The sequence below is a fragment of the Meleagris gallopavo genome, chromosome 1, assembly GCF_000146605.3.
Source record: "Meleagris gallopavo isolate NT-WF06-2002-E0010 breed Aviagen turkey brand Nicholas breeding stock chromosome 1, Turkey_5.1, whole genome shotgun sequence".
In the NCBI taxonomy this organism is placed as follows: domain Eukaryota; kingdom Metazoa; phylum Chordata; class Aves; order Galliformes; family Phasianidae; genus Meleagris; species Meleagris gallopavo.
Window position 1 is genome coordinate 78,433,672 of NC_015011.2, and position 12,643 is coordinate 78,446,314.

A 12,643-nucleotide genomic window follows, 5' to 3' on the forward strand; every position below is an offset into this window, starting at 1 on the left:
CAAGAAAAAAAAAAACAAAAAAAAAACACCATAGAATCTAATCTAACTAGGGAGAAGAAATTTTAAACAGTTTCACTCATGTGAACCAACAAGCACAAAATCATTTAAGAAACCTTTTAAACTTAATTCATCCACTTTGAAGTACAAATGAAAAAGGGAAAAAAAAGCAAGTCTTATTCTATTAAGAAGTGCTTTCAAACTTTTTAGCAGCTTATCAGCAGATCACAACCAGGCTAGTCATTCTAGACAAATACCAGCTGAAGCATTCACTGCTAAACAAAATTGAGTCAACCACTAGTTTCTGACCTTTTAGACGCAGAAACATGAAAGCTGCATCTTCAACAAAAGACAACAAATTACCTTGGTAAAAGCCTATGACAAAGAGAGAGCTACATTTTCAGCTTAAAGTCATTTCTCCCGACCACAGTACAAGCAGATAAAATACTAGAGGCCACCTTATTTTTGCAAGTCTGATGAACTCATCTGCTCTGAGTTATTCCAAAAGGGCAATCTGCCTATTAAATCACCTTATTTCAATTCCTACTTTTTTCCCCCCAAACAACTGTGTGCATTTGTCTGCAGAAGGGACCTGAAAGCATCTTCTTGTTGCAAAGTTATTTTCTGATGCTGACAAAATGTTCTTTGATAAAAGTAGCGCTCCCTTCTTGGAAGCACAGTGGGAGAAAACCCCACATACTAGAAGAAGAGGCTATGTTGCACCTAGAGAGTCAAAAACAGCCAGGTACGTGAAAACAGAGTAATCTCTCAGACACTTGATAAACCAATCCCACTCTGAAAGCAAATACTCCTCAAGAATACTGTAATGTTGTTGGCTATTACATGTGCAATCACAGTAAGAAGGAAGTAAGAAGGAAGCCTGGAAGCTAGAAGTGCATGAAAGGAAAGATGTTGCAACTAACCTAACCCATAACAAAAACTGAAGATATTCAGTAACTTCTTTAAACAGAATGAGCAGAAACAAGATAACAAGTTTTCCGCTAGTCTACCATCAGTCTTCTATTGAGGCAAAATCCTTCCAGACAATTATCTGTAATATTTACTTAGGAAAATATGAAACAACTTACCAGATTTAAAAGACATCCATAGGACTCTCCAACTTAGCCACACCACTCCCTCGAATAAACTGACATCTATAAAGAAAGTACACCAACCTGAAAAAGAGACGCACAGTCTTGCTGCCCCGTAAAACATCAAGTTCAAAGACATACATTGAACAAGTTTGCTGTATGTCTGAGTATCACAGCAGTTGACTGCATGCTAGTAAACTAAAAACATGTGGCCAGAACTGCTTCCATTCCACAGCACGCTGGACTATGTACAACAACACAGAGGCAAGCACAGCTATCAAGCACAGGCTCATATGCTGCAGCTCAGATGGCTGGGATGGGACTTCCCACTGCTCTGATAAGATCCCCTCAGAGCAGAGAAAATAGAGCAAACCTTGTGTCATAGGTTGACAGCCCTCTAAATATGAAGGAGAAAATTGCAAAATGTGATATCCTACTGTTATTTTTCCACCTTTAAAAATCAGAAGGCAGAAAGAAAGCTTAAGTGCCTTACTGAAATATCCACATGTAAACCCGTGGTTCTTCTCTGCTAAAACACACTGAAGTATGAGAACCAAGCTGATAAACAAGAACTTGCATTTAAATAAGCACTTCACTCAGTAACAATTCTCAGCTTTCTTTAGCCCAGGTTATTAAATCTTCATTTTGTCCTGCAAGGCAAATTCTAGACCTTCCCCCCCTCCCGCTCACCAGGATTAGGAAAATGATGAAACAAATACAGTGCTTACTCAGGTTAAATATTGATAACAGCAGACCTGACTTCCTTCCACATCTATCCAGAGGTGATGTTATAAGCAGACGAAACATAGAAAATATGCTATTGTTCCAAAGCACCTCCAGTCTACTGAGATGGTACTTGCAAAGAGCGAGATTCAAAGCAAGAAATACACGCAGACCACCACACTGCCCTTAAACCCAAGTACTTAACTTCAGCAGTTGACTCTGTAGATTTCTGTTTAGGTTATATATTAGGAGGAAGTTTTTCCACACAGAAGGTGGTGACACATTGGAACAGGTTGCCCAAGGAGGTTGTGGATGCCCCATCCCTGGAGGCATTCAAGGCCAGGCTGGATGTGGCTCTGGGCAGCCTGGTCTGGTAGTTGGTGACCCTGCACATAGCAGGGGGGTTGAAACTTGATGATCACTGTGGGCCTTTTCAACCCAGGCCATTCTATGATTCTGTGATTCTTTCAATCAAGAAAAAAGCATCTGAGTGCACAGAACTTTGCTTCTCTTGATGTCACCAAATAATCACGTGCAAACTGGAAACAATTACTCTGAATCCAATTACAGAATCACAGAAACACCAAGGTTGGAAAAGACCTACAAGATCATCCAGTCCAACCATCCACCTACCACCAATAGTTCTCACTAAACCATGTCCCTCAACACAACGTCCAAACTTTCTTTGAACACCTCCGGGGTCGGTGACTCCACCACCTCCCTGGGCAGTCCATTCCAGTGCCTGACCACTCTTTCAGAAAAGTATTATTTCCTAACATCCACCCTGAATCTCCCCTGGCACAGCTTGAAGCCACTCCCTCTAGTTCTATCACCAGTTACACAAGAGAAGAGGCCAACCCCCAGCTCACTGCAACCTCCCTTCAGGAAGTTGTAGAGAGCAATGAAGTCTCCCCTGAGCCTCCTCTTCTCCAGACTGAACAATTCCAGCTCCTTCAGCCACTCCTCATAAGGCCTGTGCTCCAGACCCCTCACCAGCTTTGTTGCCCTTCTTTGAACCCGTTCCAAGGCCTCAATGTCTTTCTTGCAGTGAGGGCACAAAACTGAACACAGTACTCGAGGTAAATCAGAATCACAGAATCAATGAAATGTATTTACACACCAACCAGTAAGATCATCTGGCAGAAAAGGAAACCAAACTATCTGAAGTAGAGGGAATGTCACTGAGGAGAGCAATGATGACGTGGCTTACTAGTGGAAAAACACAGCAAGTTTACTGCCTACAAAACACAGGAAGATTAGAGAGTGCATGTACACAAGGGCAGGGAAGAAGGAAAGGGAGTAATGTGTCATAAAGTAAATATCTGTATTCCATCATCTTTGGCATCCAGTACAACTATGTCCAACTTCCTAGTTCATCTTCCAAAGGTGCTCAGAGGACAGACTGCAAGACTGAAAGTTTCAGCAGAATTTACCATGTTGAAAGCCATCTTGATTAACAGCAGAAGAGAGGACTGCTTCAGCTCCCACCATAGGCAATAACCATCCCACTGCACAAAATATTTGATGTAACAATAAATGTTAATAACACAAAAACCAGCTCCCTGTATGCTTTAGCCATACAGCATAGAAAGATACCAGACACCATTCACCCAGTGCCTCCCAGTTACCTTCTGTTTCCAGTTGTTAACAAGATATCCCAAAAGCAAACTATTCAACAATAGCTAGAGTAAACTGCTGCAGAACAAGTTCCTTCTGACAGCTTTACTTCTTACACAGCTCAATTATTTCTCCCATCATCTTTGCTCTTTAGGAAAAAAATCATACTATCCCCATTGGGAACTTCATCACATAGAAGCACGCTCTCTATAGTTGGGGTGCTGGTAAAAAAATAAAATAAAATAGTTTCCGTAGTAAGTGATGGCAGGTGGAATGTTAGTGGACTTGTAGATGTAGCCTTTGTCTTGAAGGAGGGTAACCTTCAGTTATTTAAAAAGGTTTTTGTTGCCCAGTTTGTTTTGTTTTTTAGTAGACAAAGCAATCTGCTTGGTTTCCTCCGTTGCTGTGCATTCAGGATTTCCACTTCGGGGTGTTTCTCCCCATACTCACGCTTCTTGCCACATTCATCAACGAGAACTCTTGGTCCTTCAACAGCACACTGATCATGCATCTTCTGGGACTGAACTGCACAGAAACTGAAGCCAGCCTTGCAAATTAGGTTGCAAAAGCTGATCAGATGCGTTTATATCGAGACATACACAATCATAAAAAGAGCAACAAAACCTAGGAATTGTGGGATGACATGTAGAACCACCTAAAAATATAAACTCGACTAGATGTGCTTTGTGGTTAAGATCTAACTGTGCATATAAGCATATGTCTAAAGCTTAGGATGACACTGGTTTGGATTGAGACAACTGTGAGTGAAGGTAGAGATACTGGTAGCTGATAAGGTGCTCATGTCTCCTTCCTTACACATCAGATTTGTTTTATACTTTCTGTTCAAATAAAATCCTAGCAGAATACCTCATCAAGTAAAGAGTAAACTGTACTAATTTATGATCAAGTGAACATAGCTCAAAGAACAGCATACTTAACTCTAATACAAGCATTGAAAAGATTCATAGACAAGATTTCTATATTATCACTACAACTGCAGAATGATGCCCCATACCATTCAGGAAGCAGAACAAGGAGAATAAGGAATGTTACACCAAAGCACACAGTTAAGCATTGCTATGTATGCAATCACATCTGTATCCTCCTGAAGCCAGACACTGCTTCAAACTGAATTATTCTTCAAGGTCTGGGGAGAACTTACTTGGACAAAAAGTTTAAGTAAGCTACCTGCTTTCCCTCAGAAGACTTGTGCAGGGGGGGGCATTAAAGAGCAGCATTCTGCATCATGATATTCTAATGATGGAGGACATTAGCTTGCTGCCAGCCACAAGGGGATTAGCAACACCTCTCAGTAGGGCTGCAACTGCATCAAGAGCACCTTTGTCTGAAGTTAAAACATTTTTCCAATAACCTTGATTATACTATCTTTACTATCTTATCTTCCCTTCAGTTAGTGATAATTCCAAGCTAGAAAGAAACACCCTGGCTAATTATTCATACTACCACCCAATGAGCATGTCACCCAACTTCAGGCAAAGATTCTTTCAGCTCTGCAGCCAATACCTCCCCCCTTTTAAACTCTAAAAGGTTTGAAGTATCCTTTTTAAAAGAACCACAGCAGCAATACGCTCCCATTCTCAGATTCCTATCACAGGTTCTGTTTGGAACTGACCAGTCTTTCACGTTCACTGGTCAACACAAATCTCCTTCAACTGTCCATATTAAGACACGAGAGCAAAAAACATTTTTGTATGCTCTTAAACATCTGATCAAGACGTGAGATTGTTCAGTGTTGCTACACATTAAACAACAGCACAAGACAATTATTTAATAACACACGTTCTTCAAAAAGTAGCGAGTGCTTTTCTAGAAATCAGTAGGTGTCAAAGAGCTACTTTCAGTTCTAAGTAAAGTTATAAGTATTCTAAGAGTTATCAGCTCACCTTATTCCTCTCTAACTGTTGAATATATTGGAAATGCAAGATTAATGCAGCCTACAATTCATGAAACTAGCCTAATCCCATACCCTTCAGTTAAATATGGGTTTCAGGTAAGTCTATAGAAATTAGAACAAAATGTTTCTCTGCTTTAGCTATCATTGTGCTACTAAAATCTTCCAAAGCCATTAGATTGGCAGTGAATAAACCAAGCATAGTCGAATAGACTACCAGCTCCAACAAGTTAATGGATAACCACAGCAGGTGATACAGGAACAAAACAAAGTGAAAACAAATACCCTGCAAAGTTGAAAAAGAGAGACCTACCAGTCTAATACTTAGGCTAGTATTATGCTGATGACATACAAACAATCTTCCAACTACCAGCAACCCGAGGGATTTCCCCACTCCTCTTCCTCCCTTCCCTCCCCCAGGATCATTAAGCTTGTCCCATAGGTCTGGAACCAGTTCACTCAAGCCCACATGAAAACTGACTGCCACACGGAAAGTTTCACCCAAACAGACATGTGCATTTGGTAGAGCTTATCTCAAAGAAATTCTATGAGCTAACCTATGTTTGTAATTAGAATTTAGAGACCAGACAGGATGACTTTATTTTGGCACATCAGTAAGTAATGTGGCAAAAGCAGCTTAATATATAAGAACAAAATCCCTGTAACATGAGGGAAAACAACTACAAAGTGGTACAAAAGTCAATAGATCAGAAATATCCAGAGATAAAAAAGCACAAAATCTACAAGGAAAGGTGAAAATCTGCAAGGAATCTTATGGGGTAGAGAACAGAGAGTTTGAACTCCGTATACTCATATCAGATAAAAAAAAAAAAATAGTTTTCACCCTGTGGTACTTTTATCTTTAAGAACGTAGAAACAGTTTTGAAACAAATGTGTGAAAAAATTTGTGAAAACACAAAGCCAGTTGAGGGAGCAAGGGACAGGAAAGTGAGAAATAAATTGGAACAGTCAGTCCTTAGCAGACTGACAGATTAAGAGGAGCTCTTCCATAGCCAGATGCTGCATCTATCCACTGAAGGAGACCATGATTACCTAAATCCATGTCACCTAAGCCAAATACATTACACCTTTGTGTGCATCCTCCAGAGTGTGACAATAAACCAGACAAAAGACTAACACCAGTCATGGTAACGATCTTCAGCTTGATTCTAGCACATCCCAATGACACATCATGTACTCTGACACCAACAAAGGAATGTAGAAAGCAATCAGCCACCCAAGCAGGAGCTAGTATAAAACTGACTCATAGGCTGAAAGACAAAAACCTCCATCCGTAATGTTTTCTGTACTTCACGTCTGTACAGGCACAGGAATTTATATCAGTCAGAGGATGATTCTCATGGGTAAAGTTCAGGAATTAAAGATAACACAACAGGAAAACGGACCAGTACACCTGTTCCATTTCTATCTTACAACTATCCTGAATATATTACGTGATTTGTAAAGATACAGTCTACTTCTGACTGGGGAAATAAGTTAAGCTGTCACAAAGCAAATGAACAAGAAAAGGCATTACAGAACAGTTGAGCCACACTACCTAAAACTCTGGGCATAAAGAGCACTTGTCGTGGTTGCAAAACATGACCAGCACTGGAAGAAATAGCTAATAACTCCTTACTCCCTAACCTTCAGTGAGCACACAAGTTGTCTGGATGGCCAGTACAACAAGCTCTAATCAGTGCTTAACTTTATAAGATCAATCAGATAAAGCATGGATGATGGAGGAAAACAAATGGGGATAAACAGTACAAGGAAATAGAAACATACAAGGTCTTTGCCATTCAACATCTCAGCTTCGCAAGCACATACTGAATCCCCAGCTAACAGAACTGAACTTTGCTGGTTATCTGACTGTTTCTTACTACTTCCATCAATCCTTTAGCTGGCAGAAGACATCTACAGTCTCACTGCTTATGACTGGAAGTTCCAGGTGACCGTAAGATACAGTCAGTAGAGGGAGGGATGCTGTTAAGTCCCCCTCTTCCGCAAAGCAAGTACACTTCTATATTGGCTGTATTCCAGAATTAATAAGTCTAGATGAAGTTACCACAATCACAGGTTTGATAAGTTAAAACGGAGTAAATTAACTCGTGTCAGATTTCAGCTGTACCTTATGCCTAGGCCAGACTATGAAGATGGACATTCTCCTCACATCTACTTCATAGAACCATTAAAGTTGGGAAAGACCTTTAAGATCAGCTAGTCCAATCATGCCCACTAATCTGTGCCCCTCAGTATCTCATCTACATGGTTCTTACTGCACCACCTCCAAGGGCAGCTGTGCCACCACCTCACCACTCTTTCTGAGAAGACATATTTCCTAATATCCGACCTGAAGGCAGATCCCCTGCAGAATCTCCAACATCTGCCCTTCATCTGACTAAGCGCTCTCTGTCACGGCACACCGAAGGACACGGGCCGGGACTCCTGAAGGCACACGCAGCACCAGCCTCTCGTCCCAAGCTCACCCTGCAGCAGTTCTAGCCCTGCCGCTGCCCAGCGGTCACCCTAGCGCCAGGAGGGCGGCGCAGGTCGCCGCCTGCACCCCGAGCGGGCTCCGAGCGCTCAGCACCCGGCTGCAGCCCACACGCGAGCACTCCTCACCTGGAGGAGCACGGCCAGCAGGACGCACAGATACACCTGGTAGGGTCCCATCTGCCCCACCAGCGGAAACGCCTCCTCCACCTCCATCCCGCCGCGTCGTGCATCCCCGGCCCGGGGCGGGCAGCGAAGCGCCGAGCGGGCCCTCAACTCGCAGGAAAGGGTGGGAGGCGCGAGGCGGCGCTCACGCGCAAAGCGGAAAGGCAGCAGTCCCCCGAACGCCGTTAAGAGCGATAAGCGCATGCGTGCGGGAGGAGTTCCAGTAGGGGGTGGGAGGGAAGGGAGGCTCGCCTACTCCTCGGGCTGCCATTGGCTGCCGGTGAGGAGAGGGGCGAGAGCGAATGAGGCGGAATGTGGGGACGTGTGAGGGGGAGTGTGGGATAGGTGGTGTGTGTGTGTGCGCGTCGGGTGTGTGAGCGGTCTGCCGGGTGTCTGTGGGGTGGTGTGAGGGACGTGTGAGCGGAGACTGTGGTTGTGTGATGGGGGCTGTGGTGTGTCTGTGAGGGGAGCGTGAGGGAGGCGGTTGCTTGCAGCAAGCGGACTGAGAAGCTGTACCTATACAGAGCACTCTGCTTAAAGCCTGTAAATTCATGCACGATGCCTGTATCCTGACATACCTAGTGGCCTTCCATGATGTTGCCTTTCTTTTGTCCAAAGTAAGGCAACAAGGCTTGTGAAGGGCTTGGAGAATATGCCCTACGAGGAGCGACTGAAGAAACTGGGGCTGTTCAGTCTGGAGAAAAGGAGGCTGAGGGAAGACCTTATTGCTCTCTTCAAATACCTGAAAGGTGATTGCAGTAAGAGCAGGGCTGGCCTCTTCTCACTGTGACAGGTGACAGGATGAGGGGAAATGGCCTCAGGTTGCACCAGAGGTTTAAGTTGGATATCAGAAAAAAACTTCTTTACAGAAAGGGTTGTTAAGCACTGGAATAGGCTTCCCAGGGAGATGTTTGAGTCACCATCGCTGGATGTGTTTAAAAACCATTTGGATGTGGTTCTCAGGGACATGATTTAGCGGAGTTAGGGTAGTATGGTTAGGTTGTGGTTGGATTTCGTGATCTTTAAGGTCTTTTCCAACCTGAACAGTTCTATGATTCTGTGGTGTAACTGTGTCAATGGACATGGGAAGAGCCACAGACATCATCTATCTGGACTTCAGTAAGGCCTTTGACATGGTCCCCCATAACATCCTTCTCTCCAAATTGGAATCATTTGATAGGTGGATGTTCAATGGACAAGGAACTAGTTGTGAGATCATACCCAGAGAGTGGTGGTCAATGGCTCAATGTCTGGTTGGAAATCAGTGATGAGTGGCATCCCTCAGAGGTCAATATGGGGACTGGTGCTCTTTAATCATTTCATCAATGACATGCATTAACCTGAGATTGGCCTTTCAGTAATTAAAGGGCTACAAATGAAGGGGACAGACTCTTTCTCAGAGGCTGTTGTGATAGGACAAGGGGAAATGGTTTCAGAATAAAAGAGAGGAGATTTAGGCTGGTTATAAAGAAGTGTTTTACAATAAGGGTAATGAAGCACTGAAACAGGTTGCCCAGAGAGGTGGTGAATGCCCCATCCCTGGAAACATTCAGGGTCAGGGTGCATGGGGCTGTGAGCAACCTGATCTCGCTGTAGGTGTCTCTGTTCATTGCAGGAGAGTTGGACTCTTGCAACTCAAATATCCTATGATTCTATGGTGCTTCAACTACGCAATATTCTGTAATTACACATCATAGCATACTTGCTGTTTGTTGGGGAAAAAAAAAAAGGAACAAACACAGAGATTTGGTATGAGAATATTATGAATGTTCCACTAGAGTTTGGTTCTGACCCTACCAAAATCATTTTGTGCTTGATTTAATACTCATGGAGGACATCTTCATAAAACTGTAATACTTGCTATGTGTTTTATGAAAGCTTTTGCCATTTGTTTAAAGAGCCTGCATTTTGAATGTGTAGGAGAGGTTTGCATTTAGAAGTAAGAGCTGACTTGTGAAGAAACATGAACTCCACTAAGTGAGAAGGGAGATAAATACATCTGCGAAATACTTGACAACATTCATGCAGAGTGGCCATGAACTTTCCATGGTCCTTTTTCATTCTACCTTCACAATAAAACTCCAGAATGTAAACAAACTAGGATGTTGAGACTTTTTTCCTAGTGGTACCAAGAATCAGCAGCAATGCCACTCATGCCTGTCATGTTTTTGTTGTATGAACAGCTAGAAAAAAAGCAAGAGAGCTGTGTTGTGAGATGTGACCTTTAGGGCCATACCAAAAGTCTAGAAAATAATATCATTTCCTTACTATAAAAATCTTGGCAAATTGACAAGCATCAAACCAATTTACTCTTAATATGAAATTCACCTTTGCCATAAGCACTTCTTTTCATATTTGAGGCTTAGTACAGATTGATTAAAGGCAAAACAGCAAAGGATTTCTGAAATGTCAGGACCTTTCTGGTGTTCATCCAACTGCACTTGTCTCATTTTAACACTTGGCTAAGACTCAGAGGAGATGTTCTGGTGCTTAGCACAGTTGACATTCCACTTCCTGTGCACCTTCCCACCCAGCCTTTCCATTCAGCCACGCTCTATGGCATTTGCAACTTTAACTCAGCCTGTCTTCTGCTCGCTTTTGCCATGAGCTCTCCCATGAGGTTCACCTAGGCCCACTGCTCAAGCCTGTTTACGTCCCTTTGGATGTCATTGCGTCTCTCTGGTGTGTCAACTGCAGCCCATAGCTTGATGTCATCTGCAAACTTGCTGAGGGTGCACTCAACCCCACTGTTGGTGTCATTGATGAAGATATTAAAGAGTACTGGCCGAAGCACTTACCCTTGAGGGACACCACTCATCACCAGTCTCCCTCCAGACACTGAGCCACTGACCAGAAGTTTGAAGCAAGAAACTCAGCTGGGTGTAGGGGGGTGACAGGAGGAACTGTCTGGGTGAAGTAAAATACCTGTAAACCATCACCCTAACCCCCAAACACTCAAGCCACCTCATGTCTTCTGCTAAGACCATATGCTGAACCTGGAGGAAAACAGGCTTTTCCATCTTCCTGATTTTCACTGACAATGCAAGATGTCTACCCTATGATCACACTGGTTTTGGAAAGATTTGGGTGAAATATTCAGAAACTTCAGCATTTTATTGACAAAACAGTAGTACTGCACTCCACTTGGCCAATGATCTCTCTTCACTGGAGCCCTCAGAGCTTCCCAGAGTATTACTGTCTGTGAAGTTCATTAATGTGCAATTTGCTCTCTCCTCCTCCTCATTAATAACCATATCAAATAAGAATAGTTTAAACAATCCTGTCTTTGGGGAATTTTTCTTTTAATGAGACTGAACCAGGCTTCTAAGCCAGGCATAAATGTAGTATACTTTAGATTTTCCCACATCACTCCCAATTTGTCTTCTATTACCTCTGCTTCATAGTGCTGTTGCACTTCAGATGCTTGCCTGACAAATTCATGTGGGCACCCCAAAATTGAGACACCTTCTTGGCTTCTTTTCAGCCTTTCTGAATTAACCTTCATGTATGTTCAGCCCTCTCCTGTCTGTGTATAATGTTGGCTATTCAAAGCACAAGAGCTACGTAGGAAGGGATAATCCTAAGCTGAATTTCTCTCTAAAAGTTTGTTAAATCAGATTTCATAAAGCTAACATCTCATTCTGGTTCATTAGCATTGTGTTTCTAGATTTGTTGTATTAATTCACAGTAGATTCTGAGGTGGCTGTTAATTTTGCTTTGGAAACACAACCAGTAATAGTTTGAAAGAAGATCTTAAAAGAACTATTGACATTTCCTCCTTCTAATGGGAACTTCTGATTCATTCAAAACGTGGCCACACAAATCCTTGATTCAGCAGTTGGCACAGCTGAAGTTCAAAGCAGATTTCTAAGCAGCAGCTTTTGACCACAGCAAAAGATCGGCTCTGGGGGAAAAGGACCTTTGCTTCTGTGCTGTCTTGTGATCTTGCACTTCAGAAGGCACCCATCTCTTCCTGGCCCCTATCGTCTTATCTCACAGAAGGTTTCCACCACATCAACTGAGCTCAGGGCTGAATGACTGAACTCTGACTGAGACAACAAGAGTGACAGCTGCAAGGAGAGATGGGGAAACCTCTTCTGTAAGAAAGTGAAAGGGGTATGGTTTGTGAACAGCTACTGCTAAACAAGCCTAGGGCTAAAGGAGGTTCCCTTCTTTGGACAGAAATAAAGCAGAGGTTCTTTTTCTCTCCTGGCTTGTTCTGATCCACAGCAACATGACAGAAGCAGTCAGAGGGGCTGTTTGGCACCTGCAAGAATGCTTGCCTTTGCTGGCCTCCTGTTATGGAAAATGAAGATTTTTTCAACCAGACTAATCAGCTGCACATTGCAGCTGGCTTGCCCTGTAATACCATGCAAAGCTAGCATATGGCTCATTACAATATACTCCGACTAAGTGTTCAGCCAAACAATCCACCAAGGCATTATTGCTTCTCTGATGTGCCGTTTGCACTTTTTGCAAACAAAGCAACAAACAGTTCCTTTGGAGACACTTTTCAATTTTAGATGTGGCTTGAAAAAGCTGAATTTCTCACTGTGCTATGAAAGAGGTTACAAGCTGATTCTCCATCTCTTGCTAGATGGGCATTTCAGGTTCCAGAGGAATCTGAGTCTCCTTACACATC

The 12,643-nt window shown here is 42.9% G+C and overlaps 1 protein-coding gene across 1 annotated transcript in view; it reads right to left on the bottom strand.

Annotated features, from left to right (window-relative positions):
- SLC22A15 (solute carrier family 22 member 15) overlaps nt 1-8,149 on the bottom strand; it is a 43,994-nt gene extending 35,845 nt beyond the window's left edge. The window contains 1 exon segment of the mRNA XM_019611840.2: nt 7,966-8,149. Within this exon segment, the coding sequence (XP_019467385.1) occupies nt 7,966-8,052 (87 nt within the window). The 5' untranslated portion in view covers nt 8,053-8,149.
- Between the last annotated feature and the right edge of the window lie 4,494 nt (nt 8,150-12,643).